We start from the raw sequence: 26,017 nt of genomic DNA, 5'->3' as shown, positions 1-26,017 counted from the left end.
TTTGTGTTTGATGTCTCTGGACTTTATTTTTAGGTGTGGTAATGGGTAGGGATCCAATTAGGAATGTCCCCCATGGAGGTAGCAATTGTGCCACCATTTGTTGAATAATCACCGTCCCCCCCCCCCCCCCCCCCCCCCCCCCCCCCCCCCCGTCCGGCTGAGGCACACAGCCTCTGTGACTTAGACCAAGTCCTCACAGATGCTTGACGGCCTCTGAGCTCTCCGGTCTGTTCCACGGACGGATCTGTCTGTCTTGCATGCCTCTCCCCGTATTCTAATGTCAGGTGGCTTTATGGTGAGTCTTTCCATCTACTTGGGAAGGTTCCTTCCCCGAGTTCTTTTATCCTGGCTCTTCTTTGCCTTTAACTGCATTAGATTAATGTGGGACTCAGTTTGTCAGATCTTCGAAAAGCTCCATGGGGATCTGGATCGGAATCGCAATGAATTTATAGCTGAATCTTGGGGCGAACTGACATCTGTGTAATACTGAACCTTCCCATGCATGAACACGTTATCTCTCTCCATCTTTCCAGGTCTTCTCTGACGGCCTTCAGTAACTTTTTACAATTTTCTCCGTAAAGGTCTCTCGCATCTTTTGCTAGATTTATTCTCAAGTCGCACAGTTTTTCTTGCTTTTATGAGTCGGAACTTCCTTCCAGTTATATTTTCTAATTGATTATTGCAGGCATATAGGAACATGGTTGAATTTTGAATCTAGAAATTTCTGCTGACTATCTTGCTAGTTCTAATTGGCTGTAGATTATCTTGGATTTTCTATGTAAATAATTACTAGTATACCATGCCCTAGCTGGTTTGGCTCAGTGGCTAGAGCGTTGGCCTGCAGACTGAAGGGTCCAGGTTCAAGTTCGGTCAAGGACATGCGCCTCGGTTACAGGCTCAATCCCTGGCCCATTTTGGAGGCAACCAATCGATGTGTCTCTCTCACATTGATGTTTCTCTCTCTCTGTCTCTCCTCCTCCCTTCCACTCTCTCTAAAAATTAATGGAAAAATATCCTCTGGTAAGGATTGACAAAAAACAGCCACACACACACACACACACACACACACACACACACACAGACACACACAGACACACACAGACACACGCACAAAACCCAACCCAAGACAATTATATCATCCACTAATGATTCCTTCCTCCCTCCTTCCCTTCTTTCCTCCCTCCCTCCCTCCCTCTCTCCTTCTTCCTTCCTTTCTATTCCTTACCTATTTTGTCTTGTTCTATATTGCTAGTTAGGGTCTAGTACAATGCTGTTAAAAATTTATAGCAGGCATGCTTATTTTATTTTTTACTTGAATTGTAATGTTTTTACAGTTTTGCCATTACCTATGATGTTTATTTTAGACTGAACATCATAAAATGTAGGTAGACACATTTTTATCAAGTTAAGGAAGTTTCCTCTATTTGTAGTTTATTATTTTTAAAATAAGAGCTTTATTAAGATAAAATTCACCATATGTAAAATCCACCATTTTAAAGACTACAATTCAGGGTTTTTATTTTATTATACTCACAGAGTTGTACAGCCATTGCCATTATCTAATCTTAGCACATTGTCATTACTCCCAAAAGAAACCCCATTCATTCCTTCTCTCCAACCCCTGGCAACCACTAATCTACTTGCTGTCTCTATGGAGTTGCCTATTCTGGACATTTTATATGGATGGAGTCGTATTATATGTATGTCTTTTGTGACAGGCTTTTTTGTCTTAGCATAATGTTTTCAAGCTTCATCCATGTCAGAGCATGTACCAACACTTTATTCTTTTTTATTGCTGAAAAATATTGCATTGTATGGACACATTGCATTTTGTTTATCCATTCACCTGTCCTTTTGTTGTTGAGGAGTATAAATTTCTCATAGCCAGGATGTAAATCTCTTATCAGATATATGATTTGCAAATCTCGTCTCCTATTCTGTAGGTTACCTTTTCACTTTCTTGGCATCTTTCGATGCATATGAACTTTGCTTTTCGTGAAGTCTAATTTATTTATTTTTCTTGTGCATTAGCTGTAATATCTAAGAAACCTTTGCCCAATCCAAGGTCATAAAGTTTTATACCTGTTACTCCTGAGAGTTGCATAGTTCTAGCTTTTATATTTAGGCCTTCGATCAATGTTGAGTCAAGAGTGCATATGGGTGAGTCCAAATTCATTCTTTTGCATGTGGATACCCAGTTATCCCAGTACCATTTGTTGGAAAGACTAGTTGTCCCCATTGAATTGTCATGGCATCCTCATAGAACATAATTTAACTACAGATCTTTATTTCTGGACTCTTCATTCTGTACCATTGATCTATATGTCTGTCCGTATGCCAGTGCTACACTGTCTTAATTACTGTAGCTTCATAGTAAGTGTTGACATTGGAATGTGTAGGTCTTCCAACTTTGTTCTTCTTTATCATGATTGTTTTGGCTATTAAAAAATTCCTTGTATTGCCATATAAATTTTAGGATCAGTTTGTTGATTTCTGTAAAAAAGCAGCTGGAATTTTGATAAGGATAATAATTGCAGATCAATTTAGGGAGTACTGACATCTTGACAATATTAAATCTTCTAACCCATGAACATGGTACATCTTTCTATTGATTTAAGTCTTCATTAATTCATTTCAACAATGCTTCCTAGATTTCAGTATACATGTCTTGTACTTCTAGGTATCTTTAGGGGTAGTTTCTATTGCTTATTCAGCCCCCTCTACCCCGCCCCCATGTATGGTCCATACTTTCCTGTTTCTTTGTGTGTCTTAACATTTTTTATTGAATCCTGGACATTTTAAATAGCATAATGTGGCAACTCTGGAAATAAGATTTCTCCTCCTTCCCAGAATTTATCGTTGTTGCTGTTCCCACCCTCTCATTTTTTTTGGTTTGTTTAGAGACTTTTCTGGACTGATTATGTAAAATCCATTCCCTGTCATGTATAGTCACTGAAGCCTCTGCTTGTTTAGCTTAGTGGTCAGTTAATGATTAGACATAGATGATCTTAAATGCCTGAACCAATAAATCTTCTACCTTTTGCTGAGGGACCCTGTGTGCCTTCAATGCTCTAGCAGTTTACAACTCTGCTTTAGCCTTCAATTTCTGCTTATTCAGGGCCTCAAGGTCATCCAGAGGTGAGAGATTAGGACCTTCTCTGGTCCTTCTGGGCATGTGCACAGTCGTGTGTGTGTGTGTGTGTGTGTGTGTGTGTGTGTGTTATTCTAGATGCTCAGGAATATGTTCAAGGTTTTCAAAGTCCCTTATGTGCATCCCATTCCTCAGATTTCCCTTTTAAGATTTCTGGCCAGGTGCTTATTTGCTTCAGTTGGTGTCACCACCTCAGTCAGCTGTGACGTTAAAAACTAAAATTGATGCCCTAGCTGGTTTGGCTCAGTGGATAGAGTGTCGGCCCGTGGACTGAAGGGTTCCCGGTCAAGGACAGGTACCTCACTTGCAGGCTAGATCCCGGGCCCTGGTCATGGTGCGTGTGGGAGGCAACTAATCGATGTGTCTCTCTCACATGATGTTTCTCTCTCTGTCTCTCCCCCTCCCTTCCACTTTCTCTAAAAGTCAATGGGAAAATATCCTCAGGTGAAGATTAACAGAAAACAACAACAAACGAAAATTGCCACTAAATTGTTAAAAAAATAAATGCTCTGGTTGAGGGCTTTATCCACTGAGCAGGCTCAGGGTCAGGTCAAAGAATGACAAGCCTTGCAAACAGGGCTTTCGCAGGGGTCTGCAAGCAAGTCAAATAGTGACACTTCTCTCAGGATGGGGCCTTGTGAGGAGCTCCAAACCCAGTCTGGCCCTTCCAGGGACTGGCTTTTGTGGCCATTGTGGCTGCTGATTTTCAAGGACACGGAGCTTGAAATTAAAGAATGGGAATAGAGAAAGTTAAAATGCCACGAACTTCACTGATCTTTTCAAGATTCAGCTCTTTTTCTTGAATAAATGCTCCTTGGGTTATTATTAGACTTTGGTTACTTTACAGTTCTAAAAAAGTTGATTCGGGTCATTTTTGGCCAGTATTTCTATTGCTTTTATGGAGGAGTAGATTCTCAGAGGTCAGAACTACAGTTTTTAAAAAAATATATCACAAACGAGTTGTAAATTTTTTTCAGATGTTTTTTCTGCATCTGTTGGGATGATAAAGTGATTCTTCTTCTTAAATGGCTACTGTGATAAATTACTTGATAGATTTTCTAATGTGGAAGGTACCTAGCTGAGTTCAAGGACAAGTTACTTCACTTCTCTGTATTTCAATTTCCTCACTTTCAAAATTGAGAGCCTAAGAGTATATTCTCAAGGGTTCTAAGTATTAAAAAGGAAGTGAACACAGTGTCTGGCACGTAGTGAGCCCTTGATGAAGGCCTGCTATTATTACTGTCTTCACATTCCAGGGATAAAGCCTACTTAGTCATGGTATGCTGCTGTTTTAAATATACGGCTAGATTCCCTTTGCCAGCACTTTATTTAGAAGTTTTGCATTCAGGATCCTAAGTGTGCGATGGGTTAAAACATTCCTTTTACCATCCTTGTCAAGCTTCGGTGTCAGGGTTATTCTGGCCTCAGACAAACAGTTTGGGCGCATTCTATTTCTAATGCCCCGATATGGGGATATTATGAGAGAAGGGGGAGAGGAGGATCTTAGAGGATGTGGCGTTATCTAGTGAGCATTAGTGATAACGCCAGTCCCCTCGCTTGTGACTTGCTTAGGATTGGATGTTCAGTTCGGTCTTGGCCAAGAAAGACGGAGAGAAAATCCGCTGGGGGAGGCAGGAGGCTGCTGGGAAATTTTTCTGTCTTCTAGAAAGGACACCCAGGCAGAGATGTCCCTTTTCCTTGTGTCTGGGTGCGATGCCTTGGACAGATCCTTCATCTCTATAATCCCTCCCTATGGTGAGAATAGAAACGTAAGTCACCTCGATTCGTGTAGCATCCACTGACTATGTTGCAGCTATTATCGCTTTTCTTACTCTAACAAGAGGATACGACATACACCCAAGTTCGGTGTAGTTGATGCTTGAAAATGACACCATTCAGCTTCTCGCCTCAAAGATGGCCATCGCCAGTGCCTCCCCTGCCCCAGGCACATGCCTCTCTCACATCTGGAGATGGAGCTTTATTTCCTTGCTTTGGAAATGTGAGCTGACCCGGTGACTGCTCTGATCCATGGACTGTGGTACCCGGAATGTCCCGGGACTTCTGAGCCCAAGCTTTAAGAATGCTGGGAGCTTCTCTTTGCTCTCTTTGTAACGTTCACCCTTGAGATCCTCCCTTTCAGAACCCCGTTGCCCAGCTGTGGGAAGTTCAAGCCACGTGCAGGCGCCACGTGGAGGAGAACCGAGGCTCACCCGCCGCGCTCTCAGCCAGGCACGGAGGGAGCCATTTTTGACGTCTCTGCTTAGCTTCCCCCCAGACGACTGCAGCCCAGTTGACATGGCATGGGGCAGCAGAGCTACCAAGTCCTCTCAACTCCCAGAACTGCAAGAGAAAAGGAAATAGCTGTTATTCTGAGCCACTACCTTTCAGAGTAGCTTGGTAGGCAGCAAGGATAACAGACACAAGGTCATTGCATGTGTTTTGGAATTCTGGCTTTCCACTGAGCTCATGTCAACATCCATCTCTCCTGTAGCTTGAAGAAGTGGGTGTTGGATGTAGGCGCCACTCCTTCTGTCTCAGGTCTCTGTCTCTCAAGTTCCTTTTCGGTAAGTTCCATCTGCCGGAGCCACCTCAATCGATGTCTTCCGCTTCTCCCCACACTCCCCGAAATGCTTGGGAGGCAGTATTTGTGCCACAGGAAGAACCTCAGATTTGTGGTCTCGTGGCTCAAGTTCAAGACCCAGTTATTTTACCTACAATTACGGGTGCTTAGGCAAGACTCGTAATCTTTTGAGTCTCATTTTGCTTTCATCTGTAAACTTCAGATAATAATGGTAGCTTCCGCGCTGAGCAGTGGAATGGTGCAAATAAGGTAACACACGTGAAAGTACTTTGAGAACGTCTTCTCTACACATGGTAATTATCGTTATTATGCCTCATTGTACAATGAACACCAGTGCATGAGCTCATCAGCCAACAGTCCCTCTTTATGTTGTATTGCTGAGTTCTCCTGGCTCCAGGAAAACAGATCATGGAGGGGAAGTAAATTCATTATCAATATCACCATCATCATCTTCACCATCAGCATCGTTATCATCGTCATCATCATCACTATCGCCATCATCTTCACCATCCTCATCTTTATTATCATCATCACTATCACCATCCTCATCTTCTTCATCATCACTTTCATTATCATCATCAGCAGCAGCATCATTGTCATTGTTACTGTCACTATCATTAGATAACATTTCTTGAGCATCTACCGAGCTACACCCTTGCCATAGATTCGGACCACAATCCTTCAGGATATGTGTGTTGTTAACCCTCTTTTATAGATGAGGAAATCGAGGCTAGTTCAGGCTAATCTCCTTGCTCAAGATCATGCAGAAGTAAACTTGGCTCACTGGGAAGTTAAAAACCAGGTAAAAAGGATATTTGTCACCACATACATGTTTCTCTTTTCCCCATCCACTTCAGAGAATGGATGACTCTTCTTAAGGGGCCCTGGGGTATCTGGGATGTCAACACCACTATTAAGCTGTGAGGCCAATGGCACTTTTTGGGGGTGACACCCTCTGGCGCTGGAATAGTGGCACTAAAGGCTGAATCCGAAGCTGTCAACGTCCTGAAAGTCCATGGGCTGGAGCTAAGGGGAAGCCAAGCGTCCCGTTTATTTTCTGTGTGCAGCCATCTCTCTGAAGCTGGGCAAGCACTAATTAGAGAGCCGCTTGGAAAATCGCCGTCACTCACTGGAGGCCATCCAAATTGCTCTCTTTGTTCCAGAAGCTTCGGAAGAGCATGTCCCCCTCCCCAATTCTCCTCCCACCCTATCCTCCCTTGCCAAACCCCAAGGACCACAAATATAGCTAATTATGTCAGCTTGGCTGGCATTTGTTTCCCAGATAGCATCTTTCATTAACATTGACCTTCCGGCTGCCTGGCTACTGGGCCCATGGGGGTTGTGGGTGATGTGTTGGTTACCCCGGGGAAACAGGGAAGTGGTAGAGGAGGAGGTGGGGGCTGTGGATGACATCTCAGACCCCAAAATTATGTGTCCTCTTTCCTCCATGCCACCCGTGTTTCCATAAGGTGGACCTCGGGGTTGCCAGGGAGGAATAGGGGGTGAATTTGTTGGTGGTCTCAGCCTTGAAGATCTTAAAGACACCTGGTGGTCTCCAGAGGTAAGTTTTGAAGGACAGTCATGTATTTTATTTATTATTCCCGTACCTTACCCAACACACACCGCCCTCCCAGCCCCAGCAGTTGGAGGCTCTGAGGCAGTAGGTGTGGAATTGAATTTGCACCAACGGCCTGGACCAAAGGCAGGGGCATGGTGATTGAATTCCGTAAGGGCACAAAGGGTTTGCAGATTCTCTAACACGGCGCTCAAGCTGAGTTCTGAGCCCGGGGGTCATACTAAATGTGTTTGGTTACTGCGATTTGGAGAGGTCTTGCTTACGAAATTCACCAGAAGCTGGGGGAGTGCATAGCATATGCAGAAACAAACGTGACATACGTTGCTGGACTTTCTCCTACTACAGCTAAGCAGGTAAGCTTTTTTGCCTTTTGCCAGGCACATCCACACCTCTGTCACACTCAATGGTTCTATAGCAGCCCCAAAGTGGCTGGGTGGGGAGCTGACCAAGGGAAGGGCAGAGAGGCTTGTATGCAGACCAGTCCCCAAAGCAGCCATGACCTGTCCTGGTCAAGGGGGGGGGGGGGGGGGGGCGGGGGGTGGTGAATGGGAACTATTTGCCACTTTCCATGTCTAACTTCCAGAAATCTTTTTTATTCCAGGTGTGACCAAGGCCAATTGGAGAAACCAATTACAAACATTCACTTTTTTTTTTTTTGGCCAGGGATTGTGAATCCACCAGTGCCCACATCACCTACCTTCTTCTTTTTTAGAAAAATATTTTTATTGATTTTTTTTTTTGAGAGAGAGAGAGAGAGAAAGAAGAAGGAGGAGGAGGAGGAGGAGGAGGAGGAGGAGGAGGAGGAGGAGGAGGAGGAGGAGAGGAGGAGGAGAAGGAGAAGGGACAGGGAAAGAGAGACAGAAACACCAATGAGAGAGAAACATCTTTTTGGTTGCCTTGGTGCACACCCCCTACTGGGGATTGAGCCAGAAACCCAGGGCATGTGCTCTGATGGGGAATAGAACAGCAACCTCTTGGTGCGAGGGACGATGCTCAACCAACCAAGCCACACTAGCTGGGCTCATTTACCTTCTTGATTGTCAGCTTCTCTGGGGGGGCCAGAGGGGAAGATACATCACAAACCCAGAGCAGCCAGTGGTAAGGGGCACTTGTCTTGTGAAATGATCATCTCAGCGGGAAACGTAAACTAAATCTCCCATTTATACTGTACAGACAAGAACGTTAGCGGTGTTGAGAAAAAGATTTGGGATGAGACCGAGACCCCTCCAAACCAACAACGCGTAGGATCCAATCGTGATCCTTATGAAATACACAGGCCTGAAGGCGCACTGCTTCCCGCAGGCAAGAGGAAAAAGAATCCTTTTTTATTTCTAGCCCAGAAACTTTGGCCAGCGTCCCAGCTGGCTTGTACGATATAGGAGTCGGTTCAAACATAGATTTTCCCCTCTCCTTGTTTGCGAGTTACTTGCAGAAAACAGTCAACCATCAGTCAGCCAGATGTGTTTCCTTCCTTTACTTGATCGGAGAACGTGTCTCCTGTCGCGGAATCCATGTAGGGACAAGTTCATGTGCGTGGAGCCCAAGAGAAACCTCGATTGTGTTTGTCTGATTATATAAAAACTACCCTGAGACAGAAGGTCCTGCTGAGATTCCACCCAATGACAGTTCTGGGGCACATTAGCAATAACGCTCGCAGCCTGATGACCGGGGTGGACTGGCCATTCGGTGCCTTTTCTTCGGTTAATGTCATTTGTTAGTTTAATTTGCAGGCCCCCTGCCACTCCCCTAAGAGCGTAGGAGAAACGTCTTTCCTCCCAGACAGAATGTAAGCGCAAAGATGTTTCTGATTTTTTTTTTTTTTTAAGTTTAAAACCAAAAACCTACTTCACCCGGCTCCTTTGACAGCAGGAAAGAGATTTGACCCCAGGTTGCCCAGCTGGTTGGTAACAGAACCCAGATCCCGGGCTGAGGCCGATCCCATTCTGTGAATGCAGCGGCTGCTGAATCAGAGTCAGCAGGATGCCCCGTAGTCCCCATCAGCAGCTGAGCCCAGAATCTGTCTCCTCGTTTGACCAAATTTGGGGGAAGGCCAGAGTGAATTTAGCTGCCATATTTGGGCATAAACACACTCATTAACTCCTCGCAACCACCCTATGAGATAAGCATCACCCCCGTTTTATAGGAGCCGACATTAAGGCCTAGTGAGAATTACAGAGAATTACTTAGGCATCTGAATGCAGGGGAGCGCGCTCAGTGAATTGCTGCATTATTCCTTTCAAGAACATGTGGCCGATGCTAACTATACTCAGTAACTGTTGGCAAAGTGTTGCCAAGTGCGGGTCCTGCTGGATCCCTCTTCAAAGCAGGAAGAAGGCTTTTCTGCAATTAGCTCGCTCATTGTGGGCAAATGGCGCCAATTGCTTAAAAACAGCGAATTCTCTCAAGTAGGTTAAACCTTCCCTTCTGAAATCTTGTTTATACTATTAATTTGACCAACAGACTCTTCCTCTTCGAGAGCAAGGCCCACTCCAGCCGGGCCAGGCCTGCAGAAGGATCACCAATGCCTGCTCACTCAAGTTGGGATATGGGTGTTGATTGGCACGTGCCTGCCAACCTTGCTAATGGGGGCCCGTTGAAGGGAGGGTCTGCCAACTTCAACCGTCACTCGAGTTATTGAACATTTGATGAGAAAGGAAAATGGCTTCTTCTCTGCTACCGGAGAACCTTCAACTTTCTGCCAACCAAGTCTTGCCAACTGGAGGTCCTGCTGAGCTGACTTTAATGAACAGATAAGACTCCGTTTTAATTAGCACACTAATTGTTTCCCTGCAAATGAATGTGGGGAGAGAACTTGCAAACAGTTTATTTTCTTAAGTGGGTTACCAAGGTGCCCCCTGTCGCCCCGTGGATGGCGCTCCATCGTGCAGCCAACTGTTTTGCTCATGGACTAGCACAAATCCAGCTCAACAAGCACTTCTCCAGCCTGGCCCCAGTGCTGGGCTCTGTGTGAGAGCCGGGGGACGGTGCAATGAACCAGGCCCAGACCCTGCCTTCTAGGAGTCCACTGTAGAGGTCGAGGGTGAAGTTGTTAAACTCTATTGGTTAGGGTTCCTGGTTCTAAGCCACAGAAGTCAATTCAGGAGAGTGAAGAGAAAGGAAATGCTTTGGAGGGGTTGGAAGGGGGGAGGCAGGCTGGGCAGGGGTCTGAGGAGCGCTGGGCAGACGGACAATCTGGTGGGTATATTGCCATTGCCTGGGTTCGTCTCTAGGTGACCTGCGTCCTTGTGTAGTTCAAGCCATTGTCTCTGTCAGGGTGGGGGTGGGGGGACGGCTTAGGCCAGTGATGGCGAACCTTTTGAGCTCGGCATGTCAGCATTTTGAAAAACCCTAACTTAACTCTGGTGCCGTGTCACATATAGAGATATTTTGATATTGGCAACCATAGTAAAACAAAGACTTATATTTTTGATATTTATTTTATATATTTAAATGCCATTTAACAAAGAAAAATCAACCAAAAAAAAAAGAGTTTGCGTGTCACCTCTGACACGCGTGTCATAGGTTCGCCATCACTGGCTTAGGCTCAGTGCCTGGGAGCAAGGATGTTAAACTGACAAAAGATAGATGAAGAGGAAGGAAATAAAAAAACAAAACAAAACCCCACAGAGTGTATTCATGTGGGAACTCACAAAAGAAGTAGCTTTCTAAATGGCTGAAGTTCGGGAAGAAAAGGGGGAGAGAAGAAGCTTTTATGAGAGGAGCAAATGGGTTTCTAGGGGAGCAAACAGGAGGTGAGAGAATTTGTGGTAATGTTTGCTTATGCAGGTGCAAGTGGTCTCTTCCATCTTCTTCGTGGCCATAAAACTCCCGTGGAAACGGAAATTTATGATCGTTTCACTCCCAGAAGTTTCTGCTTTTAGTGAGATAAAGGAGCTCTGAGAAGGCTCCTCTCTGCATCTGGTAGCATCAACTGTCTTTAAAGTAATCTTCATACCACCTGGGGGCGTCCAGGCGGTTCCCACACCTCTCACCTATGCACCCACCTCTCACCTACATGCCCACCTCTCACCTATGCACCCACCTCTCACCTACACGCCCACCTCTCACCTACACGCCCACCTCTCACCTATGCACCCACCTCTCACCTATGCACCCACCTCTCACCTACATGCCCACAGCACGCTCCTCACTGGTACCTCGGGTTCCTCTCTGGCCCCCACCAGTGTGTTCCCTCCACAGCAGCCAGAGAGACACATTTAGAACGAAAATCAGGTAATGCCACCCTTGTGCTTGCAAACCTCCCGAGACCCAGATTCCAATCTGGGTTCCCAACGCCATTCTCTAATAAGGGGAACTAGGGCTCCTTGAAGAAACAGTGGGTTCTAGGACTGGGCAGAGAAACACAAGTGCCAGGATGAAAGGAAATGCTCAGGAAACCAAATGATGGGGTGTGTCAAAGGGACACAGGAGCTCCCAGCAGCCAGAGCTGGAATAATAGACAGCGCAGCACTGGACTATAACCCAAGTACACAGTAAGCATCTATGGGTCTGTACGGGTAACAATACATACTTGAATGCCCTGGCCGGTGTGGCCCACACACCGAAGGGTCTCAGGTTCGATTCCCAGTCCAGGGCATGGTCGGTTGCAGGTTTGACGTCCGGCCCTGGGCATGTGCAGGAGGCAACCAGTTGATGTGTCTCTTTCACATCAATGTTTCTCTGTCTCTCTCTCCCTCCCACTCTTCCACTCCCTCTAAAAAAATCCATGGACAAAATCCTCACGTGAGGATTAACAAGAACAACAACAGTAAACAGATCATGGAATCTCACCTAATAATAGACAAACATGTAAATTAACCATCCCTTTGCTATGCTCACCAGCCAATCAGGAGAGTATGCAAATTAACCCAACAAAGATGGTGGTTAATTTGCATACGTAGGGGCAAAGCAGCGGAGCGAAGACTGAAGGCTCCGTCCAGAGCGAAGGCCTGGGTCCCGGGTGCCGGAGGAAAACCGGTGCCGGCAGCCAGGGGAAGGGAAGGCCTATTGCACGAATCTCTTGGTGCAAGGGGCCTCTAGTAAGTAAATAAACGGGGAAGAGAGAACTCTGTGGCATCGAAGAATTCCAAGTAATTTATGGAGCTAGTCCCCCATTGGGGAGGCGAAGCCTAGTTCCTGCTCCCTAACTGTGGGCTGAGCGGTGACTCCTTCTAAAGGAGAGAAAATGAAAAGAGGAACCAAGAGTAACTTCACAGCAGAGAAGCCTGACCAATGCCACCTCAGCCAGGGGATCAAGGCCAAGGTCAGCAACGCAAAGTCACCTTGATGGCATGTACCCTGCACAGGACAGGATGCAAATGGCCCTGTGCCTCCATGATCTTCCTTCCGCAATCCCAGTCGAGTAACCTATAACCCATGAGAACAGCAACAGGAAAAACCAAACTGAGGGACAGTCTGCACAATCCCTGACCAGAACGCCTCACGACGGTTATGGCCATCAAAACAGGGAAAGTCTGCAAGCCGGCACCACCAAGAGGAGCCTCAGAACGGGGCAGAGGAGAGGAAAGTAGTGTCTCAGATGGGATCCTGGAACAGAAAAAGCACATCGGGGAAGATTTTAGGATATCTGATTCACGTTTGGACTTTTATTAGTGAGAATGTATCAGTGTTGGCTCCTCAGTGACAAATGTCTCATCTATCTCTCTATATAAAAGCCTAAGCAACCGAACGACCGAATGCCCTGTCGACCTGTCGCTATGACGCGCACTGACCACCAGGGGGCATACACTTAACGCAGGAGCTGTCCCCTGGTGGTCAGTGCTCACCCACAGTGGGAGTGCCGCTCAGCTGACTGACAGGTGCCAGGTGCCAAGCTCACAGCTGGCAAGCGCAGCTGCAGTGGTGCAAGCTTCTCCCACCTCCACGGCAGCGCTACCGAGCAGCAGCGGCAGGCACAGTGGGGCCATATGAGTGGGAGCAGCGTGGCACCTGGCCTGGGCTCAGGCTCCTCCCTGGCCACCTGCCGCTTAGCGCACTATTACATCCCCTGAGGGGTCCAATTGCGAGAGGTCGCAGGCCAGGCTGAGGGACCCCACCGGTGCATGAATCCCCTCTAGTATTAATATAAGATGTTAACAACAGTGGAAGCTGGGGATGGGGTGTATGGGATCTCCCTACACGATCCTTGCAACTTTTCTATGCTTGTTGAAAAGTTTATTAATCAACAAACCAAAACAGGCCTTTGAGGGCTTCTCCTCGGGCTGAGGATAAAACCAAACTTCTCAGCCTGGCTGACAATTGAACATGTGACATTGGCCTTGCTCTGTGTGGCCTGGCTGGCCCTGGCCTCACCCTACCTCTCTGGCCACACTGGCCTCTGGGGTAGGTAGGGCACAGGACGCTGGCTCTCGTGTTCCCTCCTTCCAGAATGCTCTTCCTCTCTCCCTTCAAGCCAAGGCCTTCTCATTTTTCATATCACAGCTTAAATGTCACCTCCTCCAAGAAGCCACCCTGAGGACTATGAAGCAGGTCCCCTGTCCCTCTCCATCATACTGCGTTTGTTTCCTGCACTGAGTTTATGCCGATCTGCCAGCGTTTTAGGTAGCTGTTCCCCTGTGAAGGCCTGGCTGCCCCAGGGGCATGTGCCCAACCCGTTCACAAGCACAGCCCTGGCACAGAAGTTTATAAACATGAATGAAGGAAGGGTGGAACTCTTGTGCCGGCCTGCTAGCCTTGCCGGACCTCCCTGCCTACAGGAAGGGGAACCTGTCCTTTCACCGGCCAAGCCCGGTCTTTCAACCCTCCATGCTCGTCTGCTCAACGCCTGGAGACTGCATTGCACCTGGAGGCTCCTTCCATCCGGCCCCTGCCCTGGGTGGGTGCACACCCCCGCAGAGGTTATTACGATGGCATTGCAGGGACTCGCTTCCACATTGCTGCAAGTGCTCGTAATTTCATAATTAGGACCCACAATACAACACAATCATTAACATGCTTTATACCTCTGCCTTTTCCAAACTGTATTTCTGTTAAAGCGCCAGAAGTAATTAGTTTGGCGTGATGATGGAGGAGGCTCCCGGAGAACAGAGAGCGTGTTCTTTCCCTTTGTCTTTCCCCTTGGCGATGAGGAGGGAATGGCAGCATCTTTGAGAAAGAAGCTATTGATTCTCTTGCCCCAAAGCATCCCATTGAGCTGGGTTCTGCATTGTTTGCGGATGTTTCCGAAATGAATGCGGACCAGTGTGTCTTTGTGCTTAAGGCACATTCCCAATTATCTGTGCTGACGGAGCAGAGCACTTCCTTCTACTCTAAAGGATGTTTGCCAAAGTTAAAGAAAACTTTTACTCACCAGGGGCTGGTGGGGGCTTGCCGAGGGCATGGGAAGTTAGTGTGTATTGGGCAGGGGTTTCTGTTTGGGACGGTGAGCAAGTTTGGGAGATGGATGGTGGTGATGGCTGTACAATAATGAAAGCACTTACTGCCACTGAGCCACACACTTTAAAATAGTTAAAGCAGCCCGGCCAGTGTGGCTCAGTGGTTGAATGTTAGCCTATGAACCAGGAGGTCACGGTCCGATTCCCTGTCAGGGCACGTGCCCAGGTTGCGGGCTTGATACCAGTAGGGGGCATGTAGGAGGCAGCTGATCAACGATTCTCTCTCATCATTGATGTTTCTATCTCTCTCTTCCTCTCCCTTCTCTCTGAAATCAATAAAAATATATTTTAAAAAATAGTTAAAACAGTAAGTTTTATGTTGTGCATGTTTCACCACAATAAAAATAAACCCAGTGATGTTTTTAAACTCGAAAGTATCATCATATTCTTGCTAGAAGGAAAGATCGGTTACACAGCCAGTTCAGAGTACGACCCCATTTTTTATTTTAAAAAAATCATGGAGAGTAAATAAGAGATTGGAAATAAAGACATCAAAACAAATAACCCATTGTTTCCGAATGGGGTGATTTCTACTGTCTTCTTTGGGCTTCTCTGTATTTTTCCAACTGTATATTTGACAATAAATGCTTATGTCCTTTGTAATCAGATAAAGCACACCCAGCATGGTGAGTGTACTCAATACCACGGAACTGTGCCCTTTAAAGAGGTTACGATGGTAAATTTTGTGTTATGTGTATTTTGCCACAATAAAAATACGTTTCAAAGAGAAAAGACAATTTGTACGGAAGACATCCTTTCCCGGGGTTTTCTTGAAGTTGATATTTCCCCAATTGCCACCCTCCTCTACCCCCCAATACCCCCCCTCTACCCTCCCCCCCCCCACCAGGCCAGGCCTGGGAAGTGAAACTGGGTAGCTGAAAGCTACCAGGTGTGGGTTTCAATGTCCCAGGTACAACCCAAGGTGTCGACGCCTGCAGATCAGATGGGAAAGCCTTCTGTAATGAGAGGTTTTCTTTTCTTTCTTTTTTTTTTAAAGAGTTTACTCAGGATTTATTATGATTCAAATTGAGGCCAGGTGAAGCTCACCCTCATATTTCCCACCAGGTACAGATTGCTGAATGCGAGAGTCAGAACACGCTCGCAGGAGAAACAATCGCAAATCTTCAGAGGATAAAATGAACTGTTTCCCGGAACACAAAGACACCGCAGCGCCTTGACACTCATGACAAATAAAGATGCATCGTGTTTGTGTCGTGTTTTTAACCTTCGAAAGTGGAGCCAAGGCTTCTCTTTATCAGCAATCCTGGGAACGCACTCTTCCTCCACCGCGGAGAGGCCAGGGCCGCCCAGGAAACGGGGGCGTCGTGGGTGCCAGGGCAGGGCTGTCCCTGGTGTGAAGTCCTAGAGAGTCTTAGGGGGCACCTCCCAAAGGCGAGGGGTGCGGGGGAGTGTGGACGGGGGCCTGCAGGGACTCTGTTAAAGGGATGTTGTTATCCAGGAGCCAGTGCAGAGCCGAGTTACCCACCCAGGGTGGAGGGAGCCGGGGGATTTGTACATCTGCCAGGCGGGCTCCTCCGGGGCCGTGCCCTCCCCAGGCTGTGCCAGCCTGCCCCTCGCGTGGGCAGCAGGCAGGGCTCTTGGTTAGCGTGCAGGTGCTGACAGCTTCCTCACAGCTATTGAGCTCGGCACTGTGAGAACCGAGGGGCTCTGTGCCCCGATATTGTGTGCCGTGTGAGGGGGGGGCGTGTTGGAGGAAGGGCAGAAGGTATGAAACGGTCCTTCTTGGACACAGGAAAGCCCAGCCGGGCAGTGCCAAACGCCCAACCACGGGACCTTCCTAACAGGACACAGCTCAGCGGCGGCTTCCTCTGAGCCCTGCGTGGGACCGCCCTGGCTGGCATCTGGGACACAGGCAGACAAGACATCCCTGGCGCCCACGGGGACTCACTGGGGACAGCAGACCTACAGGCGGAGGCTGCGGAGTGAGAAGGGAGGGGCGCAGTGTGGGGCGCCCTATTCAGGAGTGGGGGTGTCGGCGGGGAGGAGCTGAGGCCACATCACCAAGGATGAGAATTGACGTCGCAGCTGTGAGCTGTCTCTGAGCCTTAGTTATTTCATCTGTGAAATGGGATGATGACAGGTTTGAAATTCTGCGTGAAGACAAGGGTTGGGTAATTTGACAAGTGTTTGGGCCACACGACACCCATCTGCCAGCAGGCCAGCAGGCTGGGGACAGGGTTTGTAAGAGCCACAGGAGAGTAAAGCCCGTGGCCCAGCTCTGGAAAGCAAGGGCTGGGGAAATTGATGGGCAGGAGAGAATTTGGCCGGTGTTGCCATCGACTCCGGTTGTTTTGAGGATAAAATGCGATCACATAAGTAGAGCTCCGGTTAGCACTGGGAGTGCTCAACACATGTATTGACAACGATGACATTTCTCCCTTCCAGTCTTTAATAATAAGACGGTAGATGTAACAGTAGGTATGAAACAGTGATTTTGAATGGTTGTGGGTGTCTCCTCTTCGTCCCCGCCCCTGTATGGGGAGGGTGACCCCCGGCTCTCAGGGCAGACACAGTGGGGATGGAGGCGAGGGAGGTGAGGATGGAGGCGAGGTATTTGCAGAGCCCGATGCAGGCCTGCAGGAGTTCCTATTATTGGTATAAGATTCATGTCTCCATCTCCTCCTCCCACTCCCCAACACACACACAGAGTCAACCCACACTGGATTGTTTTTACCTTTTTGTTTTATTTGGACCCACATCCCACTTTTCAAAACCCCGGAGGCTGGGAGCTGTTTGCAGGAACTCCCCGGGGCTGTCCTTTCTTCCCGCTGCCTTCCCCACATCTCCCGCCTGGAGGCACCTCCTTCCCTTGTATTTCATCCCCCCTTCCCCTGTGGTGGCCCCTTGATGCCTAGGGGGCTGCTCCCAGCAAAGCCTCAGGGACTCCTGGACTCCCCGGGGCCACAGGGCCCTTCCAGGGAAGGAGGCAAAGGCAGGATGTGCTGGGCACCTGCCAGGGCTCTAAATATCCAAGTATCTGCCAGTGGCTCTGAGTGGCTCTTCCTCCGTCTGTAAGGGCAGGAGCTCCTCCACCCCGCACCTTCCCAAGGTTTGGGCACCGGGCCTCTGAGCAGCTCCGTGGGCAGCTCCTCGGTGGTCAGACATCCTGGGAAGCTCAAACCAGCAGCCAGTCTGTTCTTCACCCCCTCCCCTCCCCCAAGGGGCGCGGAGCCACAGGTCTCAAAACCTAGAGCAGTGGTTCTCAACCTGTGGGTCACGACTCTTTTGGGGGTCGAACGACCCTTTCACAGGGGTCGCCTAAGACCATCGGAAAACACATATGTAATTACATACTGTTTTTGTGATTAGTCACTGTGCTTTAATGATGTTCAATTTGTAACAATGAAATTGGGGGTCACCACAACATGAGGAACTGTATGAAAGGGTTGCGGCATTAGGAAGGTTGAGAACCACTGACCTAGAGGATCTAAAATATCGATAACTCGAGCACACCCTAGACCTCGTCAGACCAATTGGGGCCCCTGCAGCTTAAATGTCAGACCCTGGCCTCACGGAGCTGGCTCGGGCAGCTCCCTGCGGAAGACACGGAGACCCACTTCAGAGCAGTCCCTGGGCTGGGTGCTGAAAGGGCGAGGACTACGCCCTCCATCTTGCCACAGGGTAAGGGCTACGCTCTCCATCTTACCCTGGATCCTCCATTTTTGGGCAGAGCCATGTGCTCGACAAGGCTTCTTCCCAGAAGCCCAAGCCTCTGCTGGCCACACCCAGGACTTCTTTACACTAACCAATGACAATCAAGGGAAGTGTGCACCATAGATATGACACCAACTTGCGCCTGGCCAATCGGCAGGGTCCACAGTCCTTTCTCCTCCCCTTACTCCAACCCCCTATAAAACCCCTCTTCCCACAGGGCTAGCTCTCTCTGCCACTTGGCTTGCCGTTGCTTCGGTGAGTGTGGTCGGGGAGCCAAGCTAGCTCGAATAAAGACTCTTTGCTTTTGCATCGGACTCGGCTGGCTCCCTGGTGGGCTTTTGGGGATCTTGAAATCTGGGCATAACAGGTGCTTTACACACATTCTCTTAGTTTTAACATCCACGATGGGCTGGCAGTGGCGAACCCATTCTACAGGTGTAGATAATGAGGGTCAGTGTTTAAGAAGGGCTATTTGAGTTCCAAGTTCAAGGATAGAGTGTGATTGATTGGCATGGGTGGAGAAGGGACTGGGGACAGCCCAGATGCCAACTGATGCCAGCTGGGCTCCAGTGCCCCCTGCGAGGGGAATGGAAAGACACCATGTTGGGAGTAGGCCCGGTTCCAGGGTGCTTTTAAGGCAACTGAGGGTCTTTGAACTTTGCCATGAAGGCAAGTTCTTTTGAACCCTCCGGGCCTCAGTTTTCTCACCTGTACAATGGGATTGTTGTGAGGGTCAGTGCGATGATATGCAGGAAGCATCTCGTCCAGCGCCTGCATGTGCAGTTCAGGGGCTCCCTCTTATGGCTCCAGGAACAACTCAGGGTGGGGCACCTGGGATGGCCCCTTCAGACAGTCTCCTTTCCGGCTGGGCATTGCCAAGGGCAGCCCTGTACCCTGCAGCCCGAGCGGCCCCAGCCCTGCTTTAACAACTCTGCTATTCTGGACACGACCTAGGCTGGGCTTTCTCTTGTAAATATTGATGAAGGCCCCGACAGAGAGGAACAGGAAAACAAGGGACGTTTATTTATGATGGAAAAAGAAACCAACAGAAAACAAAATCTACAAGCCCGACGAGGGGGAGGCGGGGGGGGGGGGTCTTAAATAACCCGTGGTGCGGCCAGTGGGCGGGATAGTGCGCACCGATGGAAATGATGTTTACCGAGCGCTTGGAATAACACGGGAAAATGCTTATTTTCAAAAGCGAGGTGCCAAAAGGAAGCGGGACCGAATTGTAAATTCAGCATAATCACACCTGGGCCAGAATCAAGCCCGCCCGAAACCACACGCAGAAGGGACAGGCCGGAGAGACCCGTGTCGCAGCAGGGGTTCACTGGGGAAATTTGTTCACACTTTTCTCTCTTTTCCAATTTTTCTATAACGGCATGGTTGGCCTAATGTAAAAAGCAACCCAAACTTAAGATTCTTTTTTTTTTTTTTTTTCCCTCAAGAAGAAAGAACTCTTATTGGGAAAGCAGATGGCCCAGGGATAAGCTTTCTTTGACAAACAGGCCACTCTGAGGCTGAGGGCCGCAGGTGGGCAGACCCGCTACTCACCAAGGTCAGATGGAAACCCTCGACCCTGAGCCCATGGTGTCACGTGGGCCGCCTGACACCCAGCCACACCTAGCCGCGGCGGCCGGGATGTCCTGGTGATTATTTGGACTCTCCTCTCTGAATGTGCGAACACGGCTTCTCTCTTGGGAAAGCAGTTTCTACCCATGCAAGGCACCTCTCTTATAAATGTCAGCGGGACAGGATTCTCTCCGTTAGGTGAGGGGCTGCAGCAGAATAGCTGGGCTCCGAGATGGAGCTCCTAGGAGGCGGACCCGCCTCTCCCGCCCATGTGACAAAGGCTCCAGGTGCGAGGCCAGGCTTCCCGGGCCCTGAGCCACTCAGGTCTCTGCTCAGTGTATCTGATCAGGAAGGCCTGCTCACACTATCCTGCTCGCCTGCTTAGCTGTCTCGGTGGCTCGAATCCGGCATGGGTTCTACTTACTTATGTATCTTTTTCAGAATTGCCCATTCTCCTGTCGGGCAGGCGCCTCCAGCACAGGAACAGTCCTGGCCTCTCCTTCTGTAGCTGAACCTGACCATCATGCCCCCAGGTGGTCGTTGCAGGCCCCCTGAGCCCTCTCCTCCTACCTCGGTGGCCCAGCTCCAGAGAGAGGAGCACACCTGCTCTAGCTGGTAACGAGGCCCGGGGTCAGCTTGAGGGGTCACTGGGGGTCAACTGGCACCTGAATCGTGGTTGTGATAAAGCTGTGCCCCTAAAGTTTGCTAGGGTCCTGGAGTCCCCCCACCTCTATCCCCCCAATTCAGACTTGAAGCCATCCCGGGAGATGTGGCTGCCCTCGGCCCTGGAGCACCAGGCCCTCTAGCTCTATCTCACCCTCGCCCTCTGCAGCCCGCTGGCACCAAAGCATCTGGGAGCCCAGCCACTGACGGAGGTAGGACTGGACTTCACCTTCTGCAGCCAAGCTCCTGGCCGCCTGGCCTCCCAGAAACGGCCCATGGAGCGGTGGGCAGGGGGTGCTCTTTGCCTCCAGCTTGGCAGGAGGAGCCCAGCAGAGGGGCAGCTAGACCCTGGTCTGAGGCACATGGAGGCTGGGCAAGGTCAGGACCGTGGGCAGGAGGGTGCCCTGCGGGGAGGGGAAGCTGCGCAGCTCCTTGGGCACAAACCTGGGCGAGATGTTGTCAGCCAGGAAGAGGAGCGTGCGCCGGCGCCCCACGCAGTAGACGAGGCTGCCCACCACGGCGCACTGGAAGGCGTCCGGGTAGGGCGTCCGGTACGTGGCGCACTCGTACCAGAGGCGGGCACTGGCGCTGCAGCGGTACACGCTGATGCCCAGGCTGCGGTTGAGGTCGAAGCGGTAGAGGAAGCCGTCGACCGCCACCATCTCGGCCGTGCGGTCCTTGCCGCCCCCCGTGGGCCCGACCTGCCAGCGCTGCTCCGGGGCCGAGAAGCGGAGCAGCAGGTAGCGCAGCGTGCCGCCCGTGACAAAGATGTCCCCGGCGCACGCCGCGGCCGTGTGCGCCAGGGCGAAGGTGTCGTTGGGGAGGGGAGGGGCGAAGGCCCAGCGGTCCATGCGAGGGTCGTAGCGCTCCACTGTGTTCAGACACTCGCCCCCGATGGCGTACAGGTAGCCGTCCAGGGCCACCAGCCGGCAGTGCGGCCGGGCTTGGTTCAGCGGGCACACCTCGCTCCAGATGCCCGTCAGAGGGTTGTAGCAGAAGACCCGGCTGGAGGGCCGGCACCCGGACCCCTGGCACCCGGACACCACGAACACATAATTGAAGAGACTGCAGATGGCACAGCCGCGGGACACAGCCTCCGGGGGCAGAGGGGCCAGCAGGTGCCAGGCGTCCTGCTCATCGTCATAGCAACAGAGGCGGCCAGCGTCTTCCTGGGGGCACACGTCGGCCACCACCAGGTGCTTGCGGCCCTTCAGCCGCCTCTGGAGGACCAGCTCCCGCTCGGCTCCGCTCAGGCGCCCGTAGATGTCCGGGCTGCGCAGGACCTGGAGGTAGTTGTCACTCATCACCTTGTAGGCGGCCTCCTTCAGCGCCTCCAGGTTCTGCCTCTTGGCCAAGGTCAACACCTCGTAGCAGTTGCCCAGGTCCAGGCGGACATCAGGGGCTGATCCTGGGGTGAGAGGGAGGTGGAAGAAGTTGGTCCCAGCCACGAGCTCCAGGTGGGGGTCCCCGCTGTTCCCGGCTGCGCTCGACTCCAGAGGCTCCTCGGATATGGGGGGGCTGGATGGGGCGGTCTGGTCTGTGCTGGATGGAGCGGGGCTCCCGAAACCATGGAGCTGCAGCTGGAACTCGGGGTTGTCCACGATCTGAAGGAGGCTCTCCTTCCTGCTGAAGCCCCCCGCGGGGGGCAGCACCGGCTGGGGGGAGGCGGCTGGATCGGCTCCCCCTTCTCTGTCATCGTCAAGGCCTCTGGGGACTGTCCTTGTTCCCAGGGGGCCTGGCAGAGGAGGTGGCGCCTTCGCCAGGGCCGCGGTCCTGGGGGCCAGCCTGCCTCTGGAGGTGGCCTGGGAGGTAGATTCCACGTAGTACTCGTACACCTTGCCCTGCAGCCTGGGCCGCACCCCCGCCACCTTCTCCTGCAGGAGATTCTCCTCTACTCGAACCCGGGCCACCGAGGAGAAGGTGTAGGAGGCGTTGTTGGGCCCCTCCTGCTGATGCAGGGCCAGGCCCATGTTGGAGGCGGCCCGGAGGGCCCCCACCTCTTCCCTGCAGGCCTCCAGCAGGTGGGTGAGGACCCAGCTCTGGCTCATGTCAGTCTTGCCTTCCCAGTGGGCCATCCAGGGCTGGAGGGGGGACGCCTGCTCCCCAGCCCCTGGCTGCTTGGGGAGCTCGCTGTCCTGCCACGGAGCTGGCCCACCCCCCACGCGGCTGCTGTCCACTGCAGCCAGGACAGCTGGGGAGCTTTTGGGTTCACTGCCCAGAGGGGGGCGGTGGGGCAGTTCGGGCTTACCGCCAGCAGCTGTTCCGGCGTCCTGGCCACCGCAGCGAGGAGGTGCCAGGCCAGACTCCAGGCACCGCCTACCCTCGTCCTCACCACCTCCTTGCCTCTCAGGCTTCCAAGTCTCTCCAGCTTTCAAGTTGCTGGAAGGGGTTCCCAGGACCTGGGAGCCCCCTGGATTCTCCCAGCTGCCGCCCAACGGTACTCCAGGCCCCTTGCTTCCGCGCCGGCATCTCAGGTCCCGATGGGGTGCCCCGGGAGCAGCCCCCTGGGCTTCCGGCTGCCCGGAGCCTTCTGCCTCCTCCTCGGCCTTGGCCTTGGTGCTCCTGCCCCACAGCGGGGCTCGGGCAGGCCTCGACTTGTACAGCCGGTAGGCTGCGGTCAGCAGGAGCAGGGTGGCCGCGGACAGCACCACCTTGCCCGTCAGCTGCATGTCCAAATGCCAGTCCTGGGCCGCAGCTCCTCCTCCTCCTTCAGGGAGCATGTTTCCCAAGCCAACCTGGGGCAGAGGAATGTCAAGAATCTGATTAATAATTGCCCAATGGGGGCCGGCTCCTGGTTCCTGCTGAGCTGAGCGGAGGGGGTTCGGGGCCGGCTCTGGCCAGCTGAGGAGTTGGAGCAAAGGTGACTTTGAGCTGGCAGAGGGCGGCCACCGAGCCCCGGCCGGCCGGCAGATCCCAGCGCAGGCCTCCTGGGATCCGGCAGTGCCTTCCCTGGGGGTGGGGTCTGCCCCGGGGCTGAACTTGTGATCAGCCACCTGAGCCCGCAGCAGCTGGCGGATGTCGGGAGTGTCCGGCGGCTCATGAAGAGGGAGGAAGCTCTTGACCAAACATCACCCGATGCTAGCGACGCAGGGGGTTGGTCACTATTTGTGTGCGTGCTTTATTTTCTCTTTTGCAAATCAGCTGCGCTGGGAGGGCTGGGCGTGGCGAGTGTGGGGCAGGTGGAGCCTCGGCAGGTGTGGCAGGAGACCCGCCTGGGTCCATTTTCTCCTTCTTGGGGGCCCCCTGGTTCCCACCGTGCGGGCGGGGTCTGCCGTGAGCAGCAGGGGAGGCTGAGCCCGGGACTGCCGCCAAGCCACCTGACCCGGCTCTTGATGCCTCTGCCCTCCCGAGAAAGCTCGGGAAACACGTGTGGCATTCATGTCCGGGCCAGGAGCAGGCGTGGGGCACAGTCTCACCCTCCAAACCGGACAGCCTCCCAGGAGGAGAGGCCGAGGGAGACTCAGCCGCACCATCTCGCCAGGGCTGGGGGTTCCAGGTCCCGACTACCCGGCTCTGCCACTGACCAGCTGTGTGACGTTAGGTGTGTGACCTCACCTCTCTGGGCCTCAATGTCTTCATCCGAGAAATGGGGGCGACAGCACACCCACCTCCTCAGGTTGTGGTGAGAACAACATGGGTTAACGGGTGGAAAGCCTCGTAGAAGCCCAGTCACTATCAGCCATTCTTTCCCTCTCTTCTCTTCCTCCTCCTCCTCATCCGGGTCCTGTCACTCTATGAATCAGCATCGGCTGGACCTGCCGTGGCACAAATCTAATTGTGTCCCTCCGTAGACCGAGGTCCTCTCTGGGTCCCCAAAGGCCAGGGTAGGGAGCTCAAACCCGTGCTCCCCACAGGAGCCAGGCAGGTAAACCGAGGATTCACCCCGTGAGGGTGCCAGGCGGGCAGGCCCAGCACTGCCAGGCCCCACTGTTCAGAGACGCTTACTCTAGGCCAGAGGTTCTCAACCTTCTGGCCCTTTAAATACAGTTCCTCATGTTGTGACCCAACCATAAAATTATTTTCATTGCTTCTTCATAACTGTCATGTTGCTGCTGTTATGAATCGTAATGTAAGTATCTGATATGCAGGATGGTCTTAGGCGACCCCTGTAAAAGGGTCGTTCGACCGCCAAAGGGGTCGCGACCCACAGGTTGAGAACCGCTGCTCTAGGCAGCGATGAGATCAGTCGTGATTTCTAAATGATGGCAGCTAATTAAAAAGTGAGAATAATCCCCACTCTGTGAGGAATTTATCTCTGAAGCCTTGATGAGGAGAAAATCCTGACCGACGCCTGTGTCCACAGCCCCTCACACTCCAGCCTCAGTTTACCCCCCGCCCCTCCCCCAGTCCATCTCCTGTTGACTGCCTCACGTGCCTGTGCTGGGCTGGGGCTCCGCCCGACCATCTCTGCTGGCCCACATCCCTGCAGCCCTGCAGAGTCGACTCAAAGACTGTGCCTCCCGTGCCTTCTTCCCCGTGAATCCACCTGCCCACCGTCATCTTCTCCTTCATTGGGTCTCTTGTTCTTTGCTCCTCTGTTAGCCTCTATCATGGGCCGTGGGTCAAAGTGCATTCTGTTCTCAGGTGCTGGATTCCAAGCCCCCGAGGCCGGTGTGGGGCCAGGTGCACTAGGGACAACAGCCCGTGTCTTACAGGCACCGCGACGGAGGTGGGCGCGCGGGACGAGTCTCATCTCCTGCTCAGCGTTCGTTAAGAAAAGTACAATCGTCACCCCGACTTTACAGCAGCTCCACGCTTATGTCACTTTGCTTGTAAACAGGGGCTTTCCTCTCTGTTTCCAGAACCCGGAGTTTTGCCGACCTGAATTCATCCAGCCGGCCTCCTCCCCTGCCCCCCCCCCCCCCCCCCCCCCGGGGACGGGCAGCAGGGTCCCTGTCTTCCCATCTCGGTCAAGGCAGTGATCCTGAATTCCACAGGCACTGAGAGGAGCATGTGTGTTAGAAAGTCAGCTTCCAAGCTCCACCCCTCCCCGCCCCTTACTGATTCAGGAGGTTGTGGGGAAGGAGGGGGCCAGGAAATCCCCATTTTTCAACAATCCTCTCTGGAGATTTCAGTGGGTCTAGGGCTCTAAACTATGTCAGCTTTTCTACCCACCTGCTGAGAATTCCTCTTCGTCCTGGGTGGGGCGAGCAGTTACTCCCTAGATCACCAAGGTGAGTCCCAGGGAACAGTGGGGGGTGGGGGTGGGGTCGGGGGGGAGCGGGGATGAAGTCCTGGGCACTTTGCATAAGTAAAGTGAGTTCATTTCCCAGGAATCTGGAGAGGGGGGTATTGCCAACAGGTGAGGAAACCGAGGCTCAGAGGGATGAGTCAATGTCACATGGGTGGTGAGTGGCAGGTCTTCATTTATAACCAGGCCTCTGTAGCTGCCTGGCCCATGTGTC

General features: G+C 51.7%; 1 protein-coding gene across 1 annotated transcript; it reads right to left on the bottom strand.

Annotated features, from left to right (window-relative positions):
• Positions 1-19,800: 19,800 nt before the first annotated feature.
• On the bottom strand, positions 19,801-23,665 carry KLHDC7A (kelch domain containing 7A). Its single transcript, XM_036352342.1, has one exon. It carries the CDS (start codon positions 23,330-23,332, stop codon positions 20,954-20,956), a length of 2,379 nt encoding a protein of 792 aa, XP_036208235.1. The 5' UTR covers positions 23,333-23,665; the 3' UTR covers positions 19,801-20,953.
• Between the last annotated feature and the right edge of the window lie 2,352 nt (positions 23,666-26,017).

This window comes from Myotis myotis, unplaced genomic scaffold (genome assembly GCF_014108235.1).
Source record: "Myotis myotis isolate mMyoMyo1 unplaced genomic scaffold, mMyoMyo1.p scaffold_m19_p_2, whole genome shotgun sequence".
NCBI classification, from domain to species: domain Eukaryota; kingdom Metazoa; phylum Chordata; class Mammalia; order Chiroptera; family Vespertilionidae; genus Myotis; species Myotis myotis.
Note: the sequence above shows the minus strand (reverse complement) of the source record. Positions and strands in the feature narration are given on the sequence as shown.

Excerpts from the sequence above, each read along its gene's own strand:
- KLHDC7A (XM_036352342.1), bottom strand. The coding sequence starts at position 23,332 with ATGCTCCCTGAAGGAGGAGGAGGAGCTGCGGCCCAGGACTGGCATTTG.